A 22,696-nucleotide genomic window follows, 5' to 3' on the forward strand; every position below is an offset into this window, starting at 1 on the left:
AGCAGTCGCTGTCTCACAGCAGGTCTGGGCCTCAGCGCTTACACCCGGGTGTCAGTGATTTGAGCTCCAGTGGCCACTGAACAAAACAGCGGACTCTGGACTGACTAATCGGCTCTGCCTTTCCATCAGAGAGAGCAGAGGGGTCTAATGGTGCGTAGATTCCTTAGGCTATGTCCACACTAGATCACTTACAGCAGGCGACGGTGCTCCAAGCCGATGGGAGAGAGCTTTCCCCTTGGCTTAATAAATCCTGCCACAGCGAGAGGCGGTAAGTCTGTCGGCCCCGCCTCCACATCAGCACTTAGATGGGTTATAACTACGTCGCTCGGGAGCGTGCAGGGGCGAGAGGAAGGGGGTACGGGCACTTTAATATCGCTGCCCCTTCCCCCCCAGCCGCTGATGGTGGGGGGGCAAAAGAAATAGCTGCCCCGGGGCCACGATTTAAAAGGGCCCCGGGCTCCGGCTGCCTCTGCCGCTACCGCGGCTGCGCCGGCCGAACCCCCAGGCCCTTTAAATCGCTGCGGGAGCCACGGGCGGCGCGGGCCAGGGAGCAGAGACTGACCGGCTGCGGGATGCTGACCCCCAGCCCCACTCCTTCCGCCCGAGGCCTCACCCCTTTCGAGGGGGGGCAGAGCGGCCCCGTACCGGTAAAATCTGCATTTTACTTCCACCCCTAGGAGTGTGGATTATTCCCAAGTCATTTCTAGTGTAGAGATGGTCTTAGGCAGAATCCCCCCCACTGGATAGAAACGCCTCTCCCACCCTCTTTCCCTTCCCACAGGGATTTGGCCCCCCCAGCGCCTGCTTAGCGAGTGCAGTGCCAGGAGCGTAACCCCTCAAGAAAGGTCTGCGAAGCACAGGTCTGCTGCCCTTTACTTATACCATACAGATAACAACTTTGCAGGACCCCTGCGTTCAAATGTAATTGTTTTTATTAAAGCTAATGCTAAAATGATCTCATACACAGGTTAAGGAAAGAGTGTGTGTACATCTGGGTGTCATGCTCAAATTATTCAAATGTACAAAGTTTAGTTTAAAAGTCATAAGACACATACAGACATAAACTGCAATATCCCAAATTAAGGTTAATACATTTAAACATTAGCATCCAACTATTTGGGTACATCACTCCTAAAAAGAGTGGCTTGTGGAAAGCAAATATAACAGTGAGTGTAGATTGTCCCTCAGTAATTGAGAATTTAGGATAGGTTGTCTCTCTGGGAAGTATTTTCGTTACATTTTGACACCAGCCAGAACAGAGTAGGTGTCTTTATGCAAATACGGTCTGGTCCTGAAGTCCAGATGTCAGGGGAGAGCTCATTCAGCCGCGGCTTACACAACCTGTGTGGAAGCAAAATGTGACTATAGGCAGGACTCGGTCTGGATTGTTTTATTCCACAGACAGGAATCAGTACGTGGGTGATTGATGTTGGCGGTGACTTTCGCGACCAGCCGCTCACCTGAGAGAGGGAGCAAGAGAAGCTGACGGGGGTGAGCTAGAAACAAGGACCCCCTAAACTGGAGTAAAGAAGTGGCTTCCTCATGTCTGTGCTCCTGTTTTGTCTAAGGTATGTGTGTTGTACCCAGCACTGCTCCTCTGAACCTGCTGGTAACTAGGGCCTGTTCTGGGGAGTGTGACGAAGTGGGACTGTTCTTAATGTTTCCTCTGAATAGTGTGGGGGTGCCTCAGTTTCCCCTAGGCCGTTCTTAAGTATCTAGGGGATAGGGTAAGGGTGTATGATCGTTGCAGAGCCCTAGAGGGCAGGTGTGTGCAGGGGTCTGGACACAGAGAATGGCCGACACCCTGTTTTCTGGCAACTGATGGCCTGGGCCCTTCCCCCTGCAAGGTGAGAGCTGAAGGGTTGGAGAACAAAGGAATCAGGTGACCTCCTGGCCCGGGAAGGGGACAAAGCCCAGAGGAGGAGGGGCTGGAGGGGGTTTTCAGTTTGGGGCTGGCTGGGACATGGAGTGAAGGGCAGACGTGGTTATCTGGCTCACTGCCCCCCAAATGGACCCAGCTGAGGGGTCCTGTTCTCTGCACCTGCAAGCTCTGTGTTAGACCATGTTCCTGTCGTCTAATAAACCTTCTGTTTTACTGGCTGGCTGAGAGTCCCGTCTGACTGCGGAGTTGGGGTGCAGGACCCTCTGGCTTCCCCAGGAGCCCCGCATGAGCGGACTCGCTGGGGGGAAGCGCACGGAGGGGCAGAGGATGCTGAATGCTCTGAGGTCAGACCCAGGAAGGTGGAAGCCGGGTGAGCTGTGTGTCCTGAAGACAGGCTGCTCACAGAAAGGCGACTGCCCCAGAGTCCTGACTGGCTTCATGGGGAGCAGTTCCAGAGCATCGCCCAGGGACTCCGTGACAGGGAGTCCCCAGCCCCCAAGGCTGCTGATCTGCATTTTGACTTGCAAGTTATTACATGTTTTTTCACGTATTTAGCAAAAAGGGAAACAGCTTGGAGGGTAGCACAAGAAAGTCAAAATTCAGGGTCAGGAGTTCATTCCTTTCTGGTGTGTTTCTCAAGTGACATGCATCCCACGAAAGCTTATGCTCCTATATGTCTGTTAGTCTATAAGGTGCCACAGGACTCTTTGCCGCTTTTACAGCTCCAGACTAACACGGCGACCCCTCTGATACTTTCTCAAGTGAGTTTGGTCTCCATATTTTTAAAAGGGGAAGTGGATTTGTTTCACCACTGGAGAGGAACTGACTGATTTGCAGGCACTTCAAACTGTGTCTGCAACTCCCTGATGTTCCGGGAGTGTGTGGGACTAGAGGCCAATGGCACGAGGAGGCCCACCACTTTAAAACAGGGGTTGCCAACCTGTGGCTTCAGGACTAGAGAGGAGACCTGGAGGGGAGGCCAGGAGGGCATGACTGTAGCTCAGAATCTGAAGGGGCTGACTCAGGTTTATGGGAAGCCAGGGGCTGGGATTAGCCCTGCACTTCCTGGACGTGGGCAGAGAGATGGGCAGGAAGTTCCTTGGTCACCAGAACACTTTATTTATGCCAGAAGGGGAAGCTAAAGTAAATTGTGGTGAATCAAACTTCTAGTAAAAAGAACAGGGGGACTTGTGGCACCATAGAGACTAACCAATTTATTAGAGCATAAGTTTTCGTGAGCTGGACGCAGTGAGCTGTAGCTCACGAAAGCTCATGCTCTAATAAATGTGTTAGTCTCTAAGGTGCCACAAGTCCCCCTGTTCTTTTTACGGATACAGACTAACACGGCTGCTGCTCTGAAACCTGTCAAAATTCTAGTGAAACCCTCCAGTGCCATTGCATCATGGCCCCACTGGGGACTCATTTCCTGGGCCGCTGGCCCCATCCCGGAGCCATTCACCTTTCTTAGTCTTCAGGAAGGTGAGGAGTCCCGGCGCAGGAAGATCAGCCCCAGCACGAAGGCCCCGACGCCCGTCAGCCTCTCGCTCCTGGGGGAGTCAGACTGCGCCGCTGTGAAAACAAGAGCGCAGGTGATTTGGGCTGAGCCCAGCCTCTCTTTGCCTTTGTAATAATGTCCCTGCTCTCTGCCCCAGGGGTGGGGCAGGGCTCTGACCCGGGCCCATCCCCTGAGGGCTTCACAGAGCAAGGGCTGCAGGCTCAGGGGCTGCCCCACACCCAGAGGCTCTTACCCCAGTGCACCCTGAGGGGGCCCCGCAGGCTGATGTGCTCCACCTGGCAGGTGTAGACGTCCCCGCGCCGGGGGCTCATCTCCAGCGTCACCAGGATCTGGAAGGTCCAGTCTCCGTTCTGGAGCAGCTCCGTGGACACCACCCCGGCCGTCTGCTCCTGCCCGTTCTTCAGCCACTTGATCTCAATCCCCCCGGGGTAAAACCCCGTCACCGAGCAAACCAGCAGGTGCGGGAGAGGCTGGAAGCCCAATTTCGTGGGGGAACTTTCACCTTGGGCTGAACTGGAAGGGACAGGAGAGAGAAAGAGCTGGGAAAGGGGTGAGAGATGGCAGTAGGACTCAGAGAACAGGTTCCAGCTCCAATTTTTACAGCCTTCCTTGGAAGAGGATGTCCCAGTGTGGGGATCTCTGCCCGGCAGCGCTTTGCTCACCTGGCGCTCCGTGCAGTGAGCCAGGTGGGTTCTCAGCACCGTCACAAGCCGAGCCCTAGCCCCCGGGCCCCAGCCAGCCCCCAGGGCTGCTCCAAAGGGAAGGGCCCGGGGAGACTCACCCAGACCGCGAACTTCTCTGCCCAGCTCCGCGCCCCATTACCCCGGGGGGGCACCCCCAGCCAAAGGGCCAGGCAGCATGGGGAGCATCACCAGGGAGAGCTGGGCTCGGCTGCCCCCTTCCCTGAGTGCCGTGGGGAGGGGAGGGGACACATGGCCTGGGGTCAGGCCCAGACAGGGCAGGACGTGAAGGGAAGCAGGGGAGACGCCAGGCGGGTTAGGTTAATTTAACCCCCTTGGTGCTGTCTCCGTCTGAGCCACGCGGGGGCCCTCGAGAGCCGCCTTGCAGGCGCGGGGCACAGACCCTGGGCAGAGGGAGGCCTGGGCGGATGGTGCGAGGGCGCCGCCCAGTGGACAGTCCTGGGAACGACGGTGCTGCCCCCGTCCCTGAATTCTGGCTCCTGCCCTAGACGCAGAAGGGGCTTCCCCCCTCTCGGGCTCCTAGACCCCCAGGCCAGAAGGGACCATTGTGACCATCTAGTCTGACCCCCTGTACGGAACTGGGGCAGGCCCGGCTGGGCTGGGGGCCGATGGAGGCTGGAAGCCCGAAATCTGCCCCCCCCGCCCCCAGGCACCAGCAGAGCACACCAGGGAGTTGGGGGGAATTAACCGCGGGGCCAAAGGGGCCTGTGCACAATCGGGGGTCCCAAAACAGGGTGCCCCGGGCCCCGACCCAGCTCCCTGCAGGGTGTGTCCCCTTTTCCCCGGAGTCCCTGTGCCCTGTCTCCCCAGGCGCCATCCGTGCGACGGCCCTTTTTCCTGAAACCCGGCCCCTGCTCTCTGGTCTCCGCATTACGGCTGGTAACACGGGGGAGGGGGTGTTGCCCCTCCCACTTTTAAAAGTGGGGGGCCCACTCCTGCCATGGCACCAGCTAGAATAGCAGCAGCCCCACACTGCCCAGCTCTGCCAACCTGGCCTGGTGCGGGGTCTTGAGGGGAGAGGCAGGGCAGGCACTTCCCAGAGTAGGGGGACAGGGCAGGGCCCGAGAGAGGGGTGGGTCCTTATGGCGAGGGGGGGAGCACCCCCCAATTTTCGGGCCTGAGGGTGAGCGACTGAGGGAGGGGCAGGCTCTTGGGCGAAAGAAGCAGCAGGAGGGTGGGGACTTGGTGGGAGGGGTGGTGTGGGGCGGGGACTCGGGAGAAGGGGCGGTGCAGGGGGCAGGCATCTGCCCTCCGCGGGGGCTGCTCCCCCTGAAGAGCACCATCCTCAGACACCTCCCGGCACCCCCTTCGTCACATGCCCCTTCCCCCAAGGCCCCACCCTCTCGCTGCCCCTTCTCCTAAATCCCTGCCCCCACACCACCCCTTCCCCTGAGGCCCCACCCCCTCCCCTGAGGCCCCACCCCCTCCCCTGAGGCCCTGCCCCCTTCCCCGAGTCCCCACCCTCGCGCTGCTTCTTCTGCCCCAGATCCTGACCCACCCCAGCCTCTCTGCCCCGCCCCCCATCCCTCACCCTTAGGGCCAGAAAATTGGGGGGTGCTCCCCCCTGCCATAAGGGAGCACCCTCCCCCCCCGTGGCCCTGGCTTCAATCCTCCTCTGGGAAGTGCAGACCCTGCCTCCTCCTCTCCCCCCAGACCCCGCACCGAGGCCAGGTTGGAGGCCGGAGGAAGCCGGAGCCGGGCAGTGTGGGGTGGCTGCCATGCTTGCTGGTGCCATGGCTCCCCATCACTTTCAATGGGGGGTGGCCAACCTGTGGCCCCAGAGCCGCATGGCTCCTTGCATAGGCCCCGGCTCCAGGGCTGGGGCTACAGACGCTAACTTCCAGTGTGCTCAAATAGATGGGTTCGCCTGTAAGGTGCCACGAGTCCTCCTGTTCTTTTTGCGGACACAGACTCACAGGGCTGCTGCTCTGAAACCACCGGTAAATTCTGGCTCCTTCTCAGGCTGGCCACCCCGGCTTCAAAAAGAGGGGCACCCCTCCCACTTGGCATAAGGAGACAAATCGGGGAGGTGGAGAAGAACAAGGAAGGGGTGGTTTCAGAGCAGCAGCGGTTTCAGATTGAACAATCGGGATGGGGTGGGGGGTAATAGGAGCCCATATAAAAAAAAGCCCCAAATATTGGGACTGTCCCTATAAAATCGGGACATCTGGTCACCCTACGTCCCCTGTACAGCCCCCGCCCCGTGCCCGGGTGTGACAGATATCGCCCCCTCCCCCTCCGGCAGTGTCTGTGGGGCCCCTTGACCTGCGGGATGGTCTGTGTGTGAGCGTGTTCTGCCCTGGGGGTCCCCACAGCTCCCCCGGGAACGAACCACCGAGCGGGGCCCAGGCGAGTCGCTGAGCCTGTGACCAGCCGGGCACCTGCCCTGACCCCCGAGGCCGCACTCTGCTTGTGGCACGGTGCTCCTCGCAGCCGGGCAGCTCACCGGCTATCACTGGGGTCCAACACAGCGGGGACAATTCACCCCCGCGGACGCCCCCAGAGGGAAAGCGCCGGCCAGACGGCACGACAACGACCCCAGGGGCTGCCCAGTCCCTGAATGCAGCGCGCATCGGCCAGGGCAGGCGAGATGTCACCGGGGCTCTCAGCGCCTGGTGTGGGGGGTTGTAGGGCAGCAGCATCTAGGGGCCCTGGGGATAGACCGATGGCACGGGGCGCTGCACGGACACAGAGCCCGCAGACGGTCCCTGCCCCTGTGACCTCACAGACTGCGTTGTGTGTGTGCGAGCGTGTGTGGGTGTGACGATCCCCATCTCCTGGCACAATAGGCTAGAATAGCATTTGCTGGGTGCTGCCTGCCAGGAGCCAGGACTGGCCGACCGGGGAGGGATCCCTCGAGAACTGCCCTGTTCTGTTCGTTCCCTGCGGGGGCCTGGCACCGGCCAGTGTCGGCAGATGGGACACGGGATGGACCCTTGGTCTGACCCAGTCTGGCTGCTCCTAGGATCGTTGGTATTTTTCGGCCCTGGATAGAACCGTTGTGATCCACCCCAGGCAGCGTGCGGCCCTGGGCCCCCAGTGCGGGCTGGGTACCTGTACCCGGCCTTGGAAGGGACGAGAGTTTTATTGGTGAAAGTCAGGAAACGTTGACACGCCCCCCCCATGTTACCGTCGATAATAATGAAAACGTTCGCCGGGCAAGGTAAGAAACGAGCTGCCCGAGCCCGTGTCCACACTCGATTTGGGGCTGTTCCCTTGTGGGGTCTGGCACGCCGTGTCCACATGCTGTGTTCGGACAGCTGCCAAGCTTTAACGTTCGCAGTCTCCCCATCGCTGGCAGGCAATAACCATCCGACCCCCCCATCTCCCACAAGGGCGATGTGTAAAGTGATAAAACCGAACAAACAAAAAGGCTTAAAACCCCCCCGGCTCTGTATTTCACCGAAGGCGAATGGGCTCTGCTGGGGCATCATGCAGGAGAACTACAAGACGGTGGCCTCGCTGGGTAGCCCCCTTGGGCACTAGCGGTTTGGGGGTGTCCAACGTGCCCCCTGTCATCTCCTGCCCAGGATCCTTCCCAGGCCCCCTCGCTTCCTCAAAGCTTGTGGGAGTCTGTCCCCACCTCCCCCAAACCCTCCCAGGGGTAAGTGATTCAGAAACACAGAGGAGATGCTAATCCACTCCCACCCCAAGAGCTTTCGGGGGGCAGAAGGGTTGTGCTCACTAGTTTCAGAGCAGCAGCTGTGTTAGTCTGTATCCGCAAAAAGAACAGGAGGACTCGTGGCACCTTAGAGACTAACCAATTTATTTGAGCATAAGATGAGGCTTTCTTCTGGCAACTCGCAGAAGCTACTAGATCGCACGCCCTAGTTCTCATGGGTGACTTTAATTTTCCTGATATCTGCTGGGAGAGCAATACAGCGGTGCACAGACAATCCAGGAAGTTTTTGGAAAGCGTAGGGGACAATTTCCTGGTGCAAGTGCTGGAGGAGCCAACTAGGGGGGGCGTTTTTCTTGACCTGCTGCTCACAAACCGGGAAGAATTAGTGGGGGAAGCCAAAGTGGATGGGAATCTGGGAGGCAGTGACCATGAGTTGGTTGAGTTCAGGATCCTGACACAGGGAAGAAAGGTAAGCAGCAGGATACGGACCCTGGACCTCAGGAAAGCAGACTTCGACTCCTTCAGGGAACGGATGGCCAGGATCCCCTGGGAGACTAACATGAAGGGGAAAGGAGTCCAGGAGAGCTGGCTGTATTTCAAGGAATCCCTGTTGAGGTTACAGGGACAAACCATCCCGATGTGTTGAAAGAATAGTAAATATGGCAGGCGACCAGCTTGGCTTAACGGTGAAATCCTAGCGGATCTTAAACATAAAAAAGAAGCTTACAAGAAGTGGAAGTTTGGACATATGACCAGGGAAGATTATAAAAATATTGCTCGGGCATGTAGGAATGAAATCAGGAGGGCCAAATCGCACCTGGAGCTGCAGCTAGCAAGAGATGTCAAGAGTAACAAGAAGGGTTTCTTCAGGTAGGTTAGCAACAAGAAGAAAGCCAAGGAAAGTGTGGGCCCCTTACTGAATAAGGGAGGCAACCTAGTGACAGAGGATGTGGAAAAAGCTAATGTACTCAATGCTTTTTTTGCCTCTGTCTTCACGAAGAAGGTCAGTTCCCAGACTGCTGCGCTGGGCATCACAACATGGGGAGGAGATGGCCAGCCCTCTGTGGAGAAAGAGGTGGTTAGGGACTATTTAGAAAAGCTGGACGTGCACAAGTCCATGGGGCCGGACGCGTTGCATCCGAGAGTGCTAAAGAAATTGGCGGCTGTGATTGCAGAGCCATTGGCCATTATCTTTGAAAACTCGTGGCGAACGGGGGAAGTCCCGGATGACTGGAAAAAGGCTGATGTAGTGCCAATCTTTAAAAAAGGGAAGAAGGAGGATCCTGGGAACTACAGGCCAGTCAGCCTCACTTCAGTCCCCGGAAAAATCATGGAGCAGGTCCTCAAAGAATCAATCCTGAAGCACTTACATGAGAGGAAAGTGATCAGGAACAGTCAGCATGGATTCACCAAGGGAAGGTCATGCCTGACTAATCTAATCGCCTTCTATGATGAGATTACTGGTTCTGTGGATGAAGGGAAAGCAGTGGATGTATTGTTTCTTGACTTTAGCAAAGCTTTTGACACGGTCTCCCACAGTATTCTCGTCAGCAAGTTCAAGAAGTCGGGGCTGGATGAATGGACTCTAAGGTGGATAGAAAGCTGGCTAGATTGTTGGGCTCAACGGGTAGTGATCAATGGCTCCATGTCTAGTTGGCAGCCGGTGTCAAGTGGAGTGCCCCAGGGGTCGGTCCTGGGGCTGGTTTTGTTCAATATCTTCATAAATGATCTGGAGGATGGTGTGGATTGCACCCTCAGCAAGTTTGCTGATGATACTAAACTGGGAGGATGATACTAAACTGGGAGGATGATACTAAACTGGGAGGAGTGGTAGATACGCTGGAGGGCAGGGATAGGATACAGAGGGACCGAGACAAATTGGAGGATTGGGCCAAAAGAAATCTGATGAGGTTCAATAAGGATAAGTGCAGGGTCCTGCACTTAGGACGGAAGAACCCAATGCACAGCTACAGACTAGGGACCGAATGGCTCAGCAGCAGTTCTGCGGAAAAGGACCTAGGGGTGACAGTGGACGAGAAGCTGGATATGAGTCAGCAGTGTGCCCTTGTTGCCAAGAAGGCCAATGGCATTTTGGGGTGTATAAGTAGGGGCCTTGCCAGCAGATCGAGGGACGAGATCGTCCCCCTCTATTCGACATTGGTGAGGCCTCATCTGGAGTACTGTGTCCAGTTTTGGACCCCACACTACAAGAAGGATGTGGAAAAATTGGAGAGAGTCCAGCGGAGGGCAACAAAAATGATTAGGGGACTGGAACACATGACTTATGAGGAGAGGCTGAGGGAACTGGGGATGTTTAGTCTGCAGAAGAGAAGAATGAGGGGGGATTTGATAGCTGCTTTCAACTACCTGAAAGGGGGTTCCAAAGAGGAGGGATCTAGACTGTTCTCAGTGGTAGCAGGTGACAGAACAAGGAGTAACGGTCTCAAGTTGCAGTGGGGGAGGTTTAGGTTGGATATTAGGAAAAACGTTTTCACTAGGAGGGTGGTGAAGCACTGGAATGCGTTACCTAGGGAGGTGGTGGAATCTCCTTCCTTAGAAGTTTTTAAGGTCAGGCTTGACAAAGCCCTGGCTGGGATGATTTAATTGGGGATGGGTCCTGCTTTGAGCAGGGGGTTGGAGTAGATGACCTCCTGAGGTCCCTTCCAACCCTGATCTTCTATGATTCTATGATTTTGTGACCTACAGCTCATTCATCGGATGACGAAAGCTGATGCTCAGATAAATTGGTTAGTCTCTAAGGTGCCACAAGTCCTCCTGTTCTTTGTTCATTAGTTTGTGTACACACACACACACACACGCGCGTGCGGGTGACACTCAGGGATTGGTCTTGGTCCCTGATGCTGCCCCGATCCCTCATTCCCCCTGATTCCCTCGGTGTCTTTCTGTCGAGCAGGGTTCCCGATTTTCACACCCGCGGTGATCTCCCAGCTGGAGCGAGGGGAGGAGGCCTGGGTCCTGGAGCTGCCAATCTCTGAGGAACACACGATCCCCAGGGCCGCCCTAAGAGGTGAGGTGTGGCGGTTCAGTGATGAGACAGAACACAGCTTTATGCAAGCAAACAGGCTGGTCAGCGGAGATGGGCTGTTCTGCCCCCCCGCCTTCCACCTTCTCCTTTTATTATATTTCTCCCCCTAAGCATTACACACTGCTACACAAAGGAATGTATGACGTTGATTCATATGCTTAATTACCATCCTCTAACTACTACAATCCTGGTTCTCAGGCCTTGAGCCCAGGCTAAAGAAACCTCCCACAGTTGCTGTCCAAACAATCAAGTTCTCAGGGTTCATATCTAGCCCTTGTCCTTGGACAGAGCAATGTGTGCATTGCTCCTAGGAAACAGTCAGGGTGTGCCCCGCCTGCTTCCAGGTGGAATAGCTAGACATTAACCCTTCATCTCCCCTTTTTTTGTTTATTGATAGTTGGCCATCTCATGGTAGCCGCCAATTTGTTTTATCATGCTATTTAACTCCCAGACAGACAAGGACATAACCTGGGGAGCTTTCCAGGGCAAAAATTTTACAAAGTCTTAACAAGGAAGGAATACATTGTACACAGCAGCAACAAAAAATAAGCCCAATGATTACAAACACAAAATAACCAAAAGCTTAACATTTGCAATATAATCATCTAAAAGAGGTACACTTCTTTTACTACAATTGTGACCAGCAAAAGGCAATATAAGTATCATTTTACTAAGACAGCAAAGGGTGCCATCACTTAAATTTGCAGGAATATAATTAAAGGTGCATGAACCACAAGTAAAAACCCATCCTGATGGTAGGATGATATGGCCATAATTATATAAAACACTAACAGCATGGGAACAATTTAAAAGGGATTGAGAAATTTTTTGACAGCCCAATGGCACCTTTGTACTAGTGCAGTTAACTACACGCGCACAGGTGACATTGTGAGCCCCGGCCGGGTACGATGTGTGGAGGGATATAGCCGTGCGAGGCAGAGTATAGTTGGCCGGGCCCCAATTAGCCATGCTAGAGTACTGGGAGGAAAGATTAGCATAAGCAGAGAACAGTGTCTTATTCTCCTTCAGGCTTGTAACGGGGGAGGCGCTTCCGAGCCAACCCCTGCAGGAAATAGCAGGCACAAAAGGCACACAATCATCACAGAATTAGCAGTGATTTGGGCGAGAATCGCCACAAACAAAGTCTTAGGAGTTTCTGGCTGCTGATCTGCTGCCAGTTTTCGTTGAGCTGTGGCGACCAATGCTTTTACTGCTCCCCCTGTCACGGGCTGGCTTGGGACGCTACGCCTCCTCCGTTGCCGTCCCGTCGTTGTCGACTCGGGGGGCAACGCGGTCTCCTCCAAGGTCAGCTGAAACTCTGGTATGGGATTCGACAGCCCCTGGTGCCATGCCATGTTGTTTCAGTGCCGGTCACACACACCGGGCTGGAACCCACAACGGTCCTGCAGGGAGAGACACAGCAACATATCCCCGACCCCAAGTAATTAGAGGTGCTGGGCCCAGCCACTGTGGATCGGGCAGCTGACGGTAAAAGACACGCGGTCTTTCCAGTACCTCAGATTTGTGAAAATGCCGATCTGCAGGGGTCTGCTGATCTGCATTCAGTGTTAAATTATTTAAAGTAAACAAGAGGATATGCATTTGTTGTTGAATGTCTCCTAAGGTTCGGAGACGCAGCTCCCCTTGTTTTAATTGTTTATCTAGCAAGGTTTTGAGGGGCGGACTGACATTGTCAGAGCAACAAGTGGAGAAGACGCGCTGTGAGACGGCGAGTGAGACAACGTCGATCCAAAGCCTCCTCCACCCCGAGTTCGATCCTCGGCAGCTGGCACCTGATAGGGGACTAAAATCAATTGTGCAATTGACCGTCCACGCGGGAGCGACTGTGGAAGATGAGTCCACACCTGAACATTAATAATGCCAGTGTAATCAGCATCAATGACCCCTGGAATGACAAAAAAGCCCTGTTTCCCAGCATGTGAGCGAGGGAGAACAAGACCCACAAAGCCGGCAGGGAGAGGTCCCGTCACCTGTGTAGGTATGGCACAGACCTCCCCTGGCAGCCGAAAGTCAGTGTCCTCCTGCATGATCAAATCAAGCCCTGCACTTCCAGCAGTCGCTGCCCTCATAGAGTCTACGGATTCCAAGGCAGAGGAGCGATTGCCTGAGTAGGAAACACCCCCGTTTGGCCCTGGGTTCGGGGGGGACCCGTCGCGCGGTTTCCCGACCCGCTACGACACTGATTAGCCCAGTGATAACCTTTCCCACACTTGGGGCACTTCTTTGAGGGTCGGGCTGGTGCCTTAGATGAGCGGCACTCCCGCTGAAAATGACCCTCCTTTCCACAGCGGTAACAGCGCTTCCCCTCCTTCCCAGTTTTTCTGAGGGCGGCAGCCAGAACTCCAGCCTTGTGGGCTTGTGTGCCAATGTTCTGGCACGCCCGCAGCATGTCTGAGAGCTCTAAAATACCAGAGACTTGTGCTGCCTGGAGAGCACGGCGGCAATCCTCATTTGCATTTTCAACTGCCAATTTTAACAGGAGCTCGTGAGCTGCCTCAGTGTTATCCACCTGTCGGAGGATAGCCTCCTGCAATCTGTTGGTAAAATCCAAAAAGGACTCTAAGGCACCCTGACGGATACTGACAAAGCTTTTGGTAGGCTTGCCTGAATCCGGGACCTTCTTGAAGGCATGCTGGGCACAGGTGGAGATAATGGGGAAGACGGCCTGAGGGAGTTGAGACTGCATCCCAATAGTAGCAAACTGGCCCTCCCCTGCCAAATGCTCATAAATGATACCTTGCTCTCTATATACCTGGGCTTGGCGTTCTGCCATCTGCCGATACTCACTAAGCCAAATAACATACTGACTGGGTGACAACATCATGCGCAGCAGCGTTTTTCAATCCTCAGGGATTAGGGAGTACCCAGCACCCATCCCTTCAATGAGACCACGCACAAAGGTGCTAGTCAGGCCAAATTCACGAATTGCTTTCTTTACCTCTCTAACCACCGAGTATGGCAGAGTGGTCCAGGTGCCCACGGGGTTGCCCTGGTCATCATTCTGCCAGGTCACCGGGCAAACGGAGACCAGATCAGCCAGCTCCTCTGCTGTAAGATCTGATCGAGCTTTCGCTGCGTGAACCATTTGTTGCACCAGCGAAAGCTTCTGAGCAGATGCAGATGACCCTCCGGGGGGCCCCACGGGGGGGGGGGAGGGTGATCACACACCGGCTCCGGTGGGGAAGGCCAGGGAGGCGGTGGTAATAGAGGCACTGGGGGCGAAGCAGGGGGAGGGATGGCTGCAGGAGCGGACGGGGGTGGCAGGATCGGCAGCTCCTCTGTTGGTGCTGGAGAGCGCCTTTCCGAGGCGACACGCTGTGTCGCATCGCCAGGAGGGGGGATGGCTGCAGGGGCAGACGGGGCGGCGAGAGCACCAGCCTCACGAGGGAGGGTCTGTCCGAGGCGACACGCTGTACCACGTCGCGGCAGAGGTGCCAGGCATGTAAAGCCTGCACGGGCGCCCGAGGCTCTTCGTGCAATGTCTGGCCCAATCGCTCCCAGTCCGCTAGCTTAAGGCTTCCAGCTTCAGGATACCACGGGCACTTGGCACGCACCTCCTGTAGCAGGAGAGTGAGTTCTCGAGCCGGGCAGTCATGCTGAGCCTTACACAGCAAATACTGCAGCTCATTGCGGTGTTGCACTTGCAAAGCAGAGAGGGAGCTTCCCATACTTACCACAATGAAAAATACTCACCGGGATCCACGAAGCGGATGAGTGACGCGTCTGAAACCCTTGCCGGGCGAGGTGAGTGCTGAGGGCCCCACGTTTGGGCGCCAGTTGTTGCGGTTCAGTGATGAGACAGAACACAGCTTTATGCAAGCAAACAGGCTGGTCAGCGGAGATGGGCTGTTCTGCCCCCCCGCCTTCCACCTTCTCCTTTTATTATATTTCTCCCCCTAAGCATTACACACTGCTACACAAAGGAATGTATGACGTTGATTCATATGCTTAGTTACCATCCTCTATCTACTACAATCCTGGTTCTCAGGCCTTGAGCCCAGGCTAAAAAAACCTCCCACAGTTGCTGTCCAAACAATCAAGTTCTCAGGGTTCATATCTAGCCCTTGTCCTTGGATAGAGCAATGTGTGCATTGCTCCTAGGAAACAGTCAGGGTGTGCCCCGCCTGCTTCCAGGTGGAATAGCTAGACATTAACCCTTCAGTGAGGAATCAGTGAAACCAATTCCCAGAAAACCCTGGAGGGAGGGAAACAGCTTCCCACAGAGGCCTCGCGGGCTCCCTCAGACCTGGCTCCGCTCCCTGCGGTCGGGATTGTGCCCAGCGGACAGCAGATGTCACACCAGGCTCCACTCCCTTCCCCTGAGTGTTCGGACGGGCCCTGGAGGCCGGGTGGGTCCCTCCTGGTGCTCTGGAGAAGGGGGGTGAGGACTCCCGAACCTTCAGTCTCCTCAGTGGTTATTTTGGTTTGTTGCCCCATGTCCTGGTCCCCGGCACAGGGCCTGAGCCGGGTCTGGATTCTCTCTCTATCCCCGCAGGTGACGGGCTGGCGAGTGGGAACGTGGAGAAGGCCCAGCAGGCAGGGCTGGAGTGAGTGGAGCCCCGCGGGGCAGTTTCGGGCAGATCCCCCGGGAACGGTTCCCAGAGTCCTGCCCCGGGAAAGGCCTGGGAGAGTCAGAGCCGGCCAGAGCAGGGAAACCCCCCGGAGGAGAGACGGGGCAAATCTACTGAGCTGGGGGGAGATGCCACAGCCCCCCGTCAACCAGAAATGCAGCCAGGAGCCCCCGCGGGAGAGAAAAAAACCACGTGCGCCGAGTGTGGGAAGAGCTCCCCCACTCAGCCATGATCATCCACCAGCGAAGGCCCCTACCCCTGCCCCGAGTGCGGGAAGGGCTTCGTGCAGAGGTTGGCCCTGGTGTCGCACCAGGGCACCCACCTGGAGGACAAGCCGCACAAGCGTCCAGCCTGCGGGAAGGGCTTCAGCGCCAGGCTGGCCCTCGTTGCCCACCAGCGGGCCCACGCGGGGGAGAGCGCGGAGCCGGGGACGCCCTGGGGGCCCCACCGGCCCTACCAGTGTCCCCAGTGCGAGAAGAGCTTCACCCGCAGCTCCCACCTGGTGGCCCACCGCCGGCTGCACGCGGGCGAGCGCCCCTTCCGGTGCCCACGCTGCCTGAAGGAGTTCAGCGAGAGCTCCAGCCTGGCATGGCACCCGCGCGTCCACACGGGTGAGCGGCCTTACCCCTGCCCGGTCTGCGGGGCCAGCTTCAGCCGCAGCTCGACCCTCACCAAGCACCAGCGGACCCATGCCCAGCAGGCCAGGCCCGCGGCCAGCCTGGCAACGGCTGTCCCGCCCGCCCAGGACACCCAGTGACAATCGGCTCTCGAGCGTCCGGCTGCAGGGTCAGGAGCTTGCAGCTATCACCCCCTTGCTGAGCGGGGCCCCTCTGGCTCCGCAACCCCCCGGGAGAGGTGGGGCAGCCCCAATCGACGACTCCTCAATGATGGGGAGAAAACAACCCATCTGGGTAGCTCCCGCTCCTGCCCCCAGCCACGGAGACAGGGAGAAGGGAGCCCGGGCCAGGCCCAGCTCTTACACAAGAGACATTTCCCCACCTCCGTCCCAGCTGCACGTGGCTCCCCAGCGTGGCACCCGAGAAGGGCCACCCCAGGTCTTGGAACGAAGTCCCCTCCAGGCGGTCGGTGCGGGCGGCTCTCAACTGTTTGGCTGACTCGGGCGGCTCTCTGGTTCTTGCTGTTCCGTAAACGCCAAGGCGATTAATACATGGCCGACATTTCGCAGAACTCTCCGGTCTGCACTTTCCCCAAGGCCCAGCCGATCAATGGCTGTAAGAGCATCACGGAGCGGGCGACCGGGTAACGAAAGTGACCGGGAGCAAAGAGCGTTTGGTGGAGTCAGGGCCGCGGCAGGAAACACGATGGAGGCGTCAGTCCCCGTCTCCGTCGGGATGAAGTTTCTGAGCCTTTCCCCAGCTGGGGGAGGCTCGTTCGCAGAGGGGAAGTGAGTGTGTCAAACGACTGACTGACCAATCAGCAGGAGGCGCTGTGGGAAGCCGGGTCGGGGGATCACAGGACAACGGGACGGTGCGTTCCCCAGATTTGGAGCCGCTCTGGGATTTCACTCTGGATGGTGCGGACGGTGCCTCTCCCCTCCCTGCACTGGGGTGTGTCAGGACCCAGCACAGAGCGATCTGGGGGGTTCATTTCGGCAACTGTCGCGTTCCTCTCGGGTTTCTTTGCCTAATTTCTCCTACTGCCCCATTGTTCTCAGTCAGCCCGTGCGAGTTCAGGGCTGGTCGAATGATGATTATTTCTGTATCACCGTAGCACCGAGGCGGTCCAGTCACGGAGCCCACTGCGCCAGGCGCTGTACAAAGAAAACACACAGTCCCTGCCCCAGACAGCTTCCAGCCTCGGTGTAATTATGACAACAGGTGGGACTCCGAGAATGAGCAATAAAAGTGTATGAAACACACAGGTCCTCCGAGTCGGGGCCAGGATTCGTATCGACAGTTGAGCGATGGAGGGAACGGTGAGACCCGGATCCCCGCAGCCACGAGAGCCGTCGCCAGGGGGTGGCAGGAAGAGGCAGAGGGTGGGAGCGGGGAGATTTGGAGCTGGGATTCTGCAGGGTTTGCTCCTCAGAGCCAGACGCAGGCTGGGAGCTGGGAACTGGCTGCACTGTGGGGAGACGGGAAATAGCTGATGAGTGTCGGAAGGGTTTGCCCTGCGTGTCAGACACCCCCCAGGGAGGGAGAGGGGTGCCCCCGATTGCTGAGAGCCTGAGCTGTGTAGGGAAGTGGTGGGGAAGCCCCCAGGCTGGGCCTGGAGCCGGGCCAGGCCCAATGGCTGAGGGCCGAGGGGGAAGAGCAGCCCCCCAGTCCAGCTGGTCTCCCCGCCCGCCCCACAGCTACTGGGTGGGGAAAGCAGACACTGAACCAGACACCCCCGGCCCCAGCACCCCCCGCCCCAGCATGGGCGTCTCCAGGGGCTTCACAGCCTTTCTCTGGAGATGATGGGTGTAAATGGGGCTCCCATGGGGGCAGAGACTCCCTATGGCCTGGGCAGAGACCCGGCTGGGATCCCTGGTGCCCTGACGGCACTGTGAGTTCACAGCCCCGAAGGTGTCGCCCCATGGCTGAGTTACTGATTTCTCCCCCAGGCCTTCCTGGCTCAGTGTACCCCACTGCGCTGGCTTGGGGGTCTCCTGCTCGGGGCATGCCCAGGGCTGCCCAGCTGCCTGCGGCCCAGCGGGGTTCTGCACAGACAGACTCTCTGCCCCCGGCCCAGGTACCCCACCCAGGGACCCTAGCACCCACCCACCAGCTGGCCCAGCACCCACCCAGCCACCCTTGGCACCTCTTCAGCACCCTTCTCAGCCCTCCACAGAGCTGGGGGCTCGGGGTGAGTGGGGGCCAGGGGGTTCTGGCGGATTGTGGTGATGGGGGGACAGGCAGCCGGGCGCCCTGTCCCCGCTCACGGCTTGGCTGGCCGGTGGGGGAGGAGGAGACGGTGGTTGGGGCACGTCTACACTCCCCTGGCTGCGCCCTAGTGTAGACGCTGCCTACGGGGAAGGAAGGGGTCAGTCAATGGCAGAACGAGGGATCTTGGGGTGCCCAGGACTGTGGGGTGAGAGATTGTTCCCCGCCACCCCAAACACCAGCTCCCCCTCCTGGACCCCCTGCAAAGCAGGGCCCACAGCCCCCCCATGCCAGCCCTGTCTCTCTCTCCCCTGGGGGGCGGGTTCCCCGGGGACCGTGGCTGGGCTCTGGGACACCCACTCCTGAGCCAGGGGCAGCGGGCGACAGGGAGACCCGGGGGCCAGGCGGGGAGCGGACCCTGCACAAAGGGCCCCGTCTCCGCCTGCCCTGAGCCCCCGGTCCCAGATCTGCCCCGAGCGCACTAGCAGGGGCCGCAGCCCCGGGTGTGCGGTGCGGTGTAGACGGGCCCTGCCTGTGCCGCTCCCCTCCCGGCAGCGGGGGCGGGTCCATGGGCCGCTCACCCCCCCCCCATTCCGGGGGCCGCTCTCCCCGCCCCCCCGCCCGGGGGTTGGGCTTCCTGGGTCAGCGCCGCGGCTGCATCCGCGCCCGGCCCCGCTGCTGCGCCCGGCCCGGGCGGGGGGAGCCCGGGGGCCGCGCTGGGCTCGAGCCGCCCCTGGGCCGCGCAGCGCCGAGCTCCGCCGGGGGAGCTGCTGAGCCGGGGCCTGCAGGTGCGGGGGGGCCGCGTGGGGCGGGGCGCTGCGGGACCGCGGGCCGGGGCCGGGCGGGATACCGGGAGAGTGGGGCAGGTGGGGGGGCTGGAAGGGGCGGGAGGAAGTGGGGGGGGGGCACAGACCCCATCCAGCCATGGGGCAGGAGCAGCCCCCACTAGCGTCCCTTGGGGTGTTTCTCCCCCGGAGGGAGGCAGCGCCTGGCCGTGTGTGTGCGTCTGACAAAGATCTGAACATCCCACAGCCCCCCCCCCCGCCCTCCCAGAGACCCCCCACCGCCCTGGGTGTCTGTAGTGGGGACAATGGTACCCCCCTGGGGTGGTATCCCCCTCCCTGCCCCCCGGGTCAGCCCCACGGGCCCCTCCCGCCCCCTTCCTGCGTCCCTGGTCAGCCCCAGGGGCCCATCTCGCCCGGTATCCTGCCCCCCCCGTGCCCCAGATCAGGCCAGGTCCCCCGGGCTGGAGCAGGCCGGCGCTGGGTTTAAATCACGGGACGTTCCCTGTAGCAGATATTCTCCTGCCGCATCGCACGCCCTGATCTCGCCTGTCCCCGTCCCCCGAGCAGGATTTCTCATCCCTGGGCCGGATGCGCTCTCCCGGATGGAGCGAGGGGCAGAGCTGCGGGTCCCAGGCCCCCGGGGTGCTGAGGAGACCCCGAGAGACGCCCGCACAGGTGAGGAATCGCTTAAACCGGCTCGGAAATTCACCCCTGGCTTCCTGGAGCCTTTAAATCTGGGCAGTAACAGCAGGGGATTTACAGGCCTTCCAGATTTGTGTGATGAGCATCTCGCCCGGACTGAGGTCAGGAGCCCATTGTGCTCGGAGCTGGACATACAGCTAGCGAGAGACAGTCCCTGGCCCGCGGACCCGGCAGCGTGCAAGGCAGCGAGAGGAGGGGTGTGAGGGCAAAGAGAAGCCCAGCGAGAGGACGTAGCAGCCTGCGATGAATAGAGCCCGAGGCGGAGGAGTGACTTGTTTGTGGTGGTTAAGTACCTGGGAGGGGGGAAAGTAGCAGCTACTAAAGGGATCTTTGTCCGGGTCCCTTCTGGCCATGAGCTCTGCGAGTCTGACCCACCAGACCGCACTGCCCCTCGGCACCCGTCACACCGGTGATTCCCCTGGGGGTCGCGCTGACTCTGACTAGTCACCCAGCGTCTCTGGCCGGCTGTGCCCGGCAGCGCGGCCGCTTTCATGGATCGCTCCCACGCCCGCCCCGCCCACGTCCTGGGACTTGCAGGGTCGTTTCTAAGCTCATTTCGAAAGCGCAGACTTCGGCGCGAGAAGCTGATCCTGGGACTCCCAGCAATGCTCCAGTCAGGGGTGTGGGGAACCTGGTGGCCGCTGGCTGCGGCCAAGGAGATGGGTCCGGTCTCGTCCCCAGACCCTGCACTATCTGTCCATTCAGCCCGGATCCTAGTGTATCCAGTCTACCCCCCGGCCCCGCACTGGGAGCCCCTGCAGCGCTGCCAGAGAGAAATCCGCCTGACTCTCGGCAGTGTCTCAGCAGCCCACAGGAAACGGCCCTGAAAATGGCCTGTGTCTCTCAATTTCTGGCTGCCGGGGGATCTCTGAGCAGCACCAGGCTGCCTGTCTGCAGACTCAGGAAGGCGGTGCGGCCTCACCTGGCTCCCTACAAAATCAGCCTCCCAACAAGAAGGGCCAGAAATGAGAGCTTGACTCGTGTGGGAGTTCCCGGCTTGGGGCCTCTCCTCCCGCCAGGGGCAGTCACAGCAGCCAGGGGATTTTTTACACCTTGGGTTTGTTCCGCTTACCTGAGGAGTCCAGCGCAGGGAGTGACGGGTGTCTGGATTCTCTCTTTCTTCCAGCACGTGGGAACGAGGAGGAGGCAACCCAGGCGGGGGTGGTGAAGGAGACGCTGCCAGGAGGATCTGGAGGGGACGTTTCCCGGAGTCCGGAGCCGGGGAAAGCCTCCGAGGGGCAGGAGGGGAACCCCGCGGAGGGGAGTGGGGCTGAATCCGCTCCCCGCGGGGGCAACACGACGGACCTCAGCGAAGCCACGGCCCGGCCAGGGCGACTCTACACCTGCCCGGAGTGCGGGAAAGGCTTCGCCCAGAGCTCGCACTTCATCCGGCACCGGACGGTGCACACCGGGGAGCGGCCCTACCAGTGCGCGGACTGTGGGAAGAGCTACGGGCAGAACTCGGACCTGGCGACCCACCGCCGGCTCCACACGGGCGAAGAGCCCTTCCGCTGCCCCGAGTGCGGCAAGCGCTTCCGGCAGAGCTCGGAGCTCCTCGTCCACCAGCGGAGCCACACGGCCGAGGCCCCCTACCCCTGCCCCGAGTGCGGCAAGCGCTTCCGGCGCAGCTCCCACCGCCTGGCCCACCAGCGCACCCACACCGCCGAGCGCCCCTGCCCCTGCCCCGACTGCGGCAAGGGCTTCCGCACCCGCTCGGACGTGGCGCAGCACCGGCGGGTCCACACGGGCGAGCGGCCCCACCGGTGCCCCGAATGCGGGAAGGGCTTCGGCGTCAAGTCCACCCTGGTGAGCCACCGGCGGGTCCACACGGCCGAGCGGCCCTTCGCCTGCGCCGAGTGCGGCCGGGCCTTCGCCCAGAGCTCCACCCTCAACCGGCACCGGCGGGCCCACGCGGGCGAGCGGCCCTTCCGCTGCCTGGAGTGCGGCAAGCGCTTCAGCCGCAGCTCCAACCTGCTGACCCACCAGCGCACCCACACCGGCGAGCGCCCCTACCCCTGCCCCCGCTGCCCCAAGCGCTTCAGCCAGCGTGCCAACCTGCTGACCCACCAGCGCACCCACACGGGCGAGCGGCCCCACCCCTGCCCCGGCTGCCCCAAGCGCTTCAGCCAGCGTGCCAACCTGCGGGCCCACCAGCGGCTGCACGCGGGGGACCGACCCCCCGGCCGGCCCCCCGGGGCGCTGGACCGGCCGCCCGGCTCGCCGGCATCGGGCGCGGCCGGTCGGGGGCTCCCCCGGCTCGGCAGCCCCCGGCCGTCCCCATCAGCGCGTCCCTCCTGCCGGCCCGGCGTGAACGGCCCAAAGGCGCTAACGCTGTCCACCGTCGTTCCGCGCTGTTAGAGGCGGGCCGGGGTCGGGTGCAGAGTCCTCTGCCCGTTCAGCGCCCGGGCACCTTGACCACGCCGCAGACAAAGGCCAAGCCGGTAAAGCCTTCGCAGTGTGAAGTACGAAGCCAGCCAGGCTTTCCTTGTCACAGCATCCTTGGTCCCGTTCCCGTCCGCCCGGGAGAGGAAACTCCCTTTCTCTGAGCGTCTCCTGGGTGCGTCAGAGCTGGCAGCGACGGGACAGGAGAAGGGAGCTGAGACGGGCTGGAGCCAGTCGTCCGATCCTGTTCAGCCCAGGTGTTGTCTGGGCTTTGGCTGGAGCTGCGAGAGGTGGCCGTGTCCTCTGGGTCCCGCTCTCTGGCCCGGGCTGGGTCGGCATTTCTCAGGGTCGAGATCCCAGGAGACGGGGGGGGCAGCCAGGGTGGGGAAACTCGCTCCAGTAGACCCATCTGGTTGTTTTGTTTTTCCCCCCAAAGTCTCTTTCTTTGAGGCCCCGCAAAGGGGGTGGTGGGCAGCCCAGCCCAGCCCCTCGTCATTATGTTCACCGATTAAATTCATTTCCCTACTGGCAAACTCAGTGTAAGTCACTTCGTTCCCCTGTTTTCGTATTTATTAAGTTCAACCCTTAACACACAGAGCCCCAGGGCCGTATCAATCGTCCTTTTCGGTTGAACTGTCTGGGT

The 22,696-nt window shown here is 59.6% G+C and overlaps 2 protein-coding genes and 1 long non-coding RNA gene across 3 annotated transcripts; 1 reads left to right on the forward strand and 2 right to left on the reverse strand.

The window, feature by feature from the left end:
* Window positions 1–1,456: 1,456 nt before the first annotated feature.
* LOC144929275 (DLA class II histocompatibility antigen, DR-1 beta chain-like) lies at window positions 1,457–4,217 on the reverse strand. Its single transcript, XM_078848396.1, has 5 exons — window positions 4,180–4,217; window positions 3,631–3,911; window positions 3,377–3,451; window positions 2,710–2,800; window positions 1,457–1,460 (listed from the first exon to the last, which is right to left on the reverse strand). Exons 1-5 carry the CDS (start codon window positions 4,215–4,217, stop codon window positions 1,457–1,459), a joined length of 489 nt encoding a protein of 162 aa, XP_078704522.1.
* Window positions 4,218–10,787: 6,570 nt separating this feature from the next.
* LOC140904479 (uncharacterized) lies at window positions 10,788–16,125 on the reverse strand. Its single transcript, XR_012156536.1, has 2 exons — window positions 14,482–16,125; window positions 10,788–12,170 (listed from the first exon to the last, which is right to left on the reverse strand). It is a non-coding gene; the product is annotated as an uncharacterized LOC140904479 (long non-coding RNA).
* Window positions 16,126–16,527: 402 nt separating this feature from the next.
* LOC140904483 (uncharacterized) lies at window positions 16,528–22,586 on the forward strand. The gene is made up of 4 exons (XM_073326860.2): window positions 16,528–16,619; window positions 18,740–18,972; window positions 19,537–19,644; window positions 20,798–22,586. The coding sequence occupies exons 1-4, from the start codon at window positions 16,528–16,530 to the stop codon at window positions 22,027–22,029; spliced, it is 1,665 nt and encodes a 554-aa protein (XP_073182961.2). The 3' UTR covers window positions 22,030–22,586.
* Window positions 22,587–22,696: the final 110 nt, after the last annotated feature.

The sequence above is a fragment of the Lepidochelys kempii genome, chromosome 14 (genome assembly GCF_965140285.1).
Source record: "Lepidochelys kempii isolate rLepKem1 chromosome 14, rLepKem1.hap1, whole genome shotgun sequence".
Taxonomy (NCBI): domain Eukaryota; kingdom Metazoa; phylum Chordata; order Testudines; family Cheloniidae; genus Lepidochelys; species Lepidochelys kempii.

What these genes read in the sequence shown, in the direction of transcription:
- LOC144929275 (XM_078848396.1), bottom strand. Translation starts at nt 4,217, where the DNA reads ATGGGGCGCGGAGCTGGGCAGAGAAGTTCGCGGTCTGG. An exon ending in CAGAGAAGTTCGCGGTCTGG is followed by an intron (nt 3,912 to 4,179) that starts GTGAGTCTCCCC and finishes TGTCCCTTCCAG; the next exon opens with TTCAGCCCAAGGTGAAAGTT. An exon ending in GCTGGGGCTGATCTTCCTGC is followed by an intron (nt 2,801 to 3,376) that starts GCCGGGACTCCT and finishes CCTGTTTTAAAG; the next exon opens with TGGTGGGCCTCCTCGTGCCA.
- LOC140904483 (XM_073326860.2), top strand. Translation starts at nt 16,528, where the DNA reads ATGGCCGACATTTCGCAGAACTCTCCGGTCTGCACTTTCCCCAAGGCC. An exon ending in ATCACGGAGCGGGCGACCGG is followed by an intron (nt 16,620 to 18,739) that starts GTAACGAAAGTG and finishes CCCTCCCGGCAG; the next exon opens with CGGGGGCGGGTCCATGGGCC. An exon ending in TGCTGAGCCGGGGCCTGCAG is followed by an intron (nt 18,973 to 19,536) that starts GTGCGGGGGGGC and finishes TCCCCCGAGCAG; the next exon opens with GATTTCTCATCCCTGGGCCG.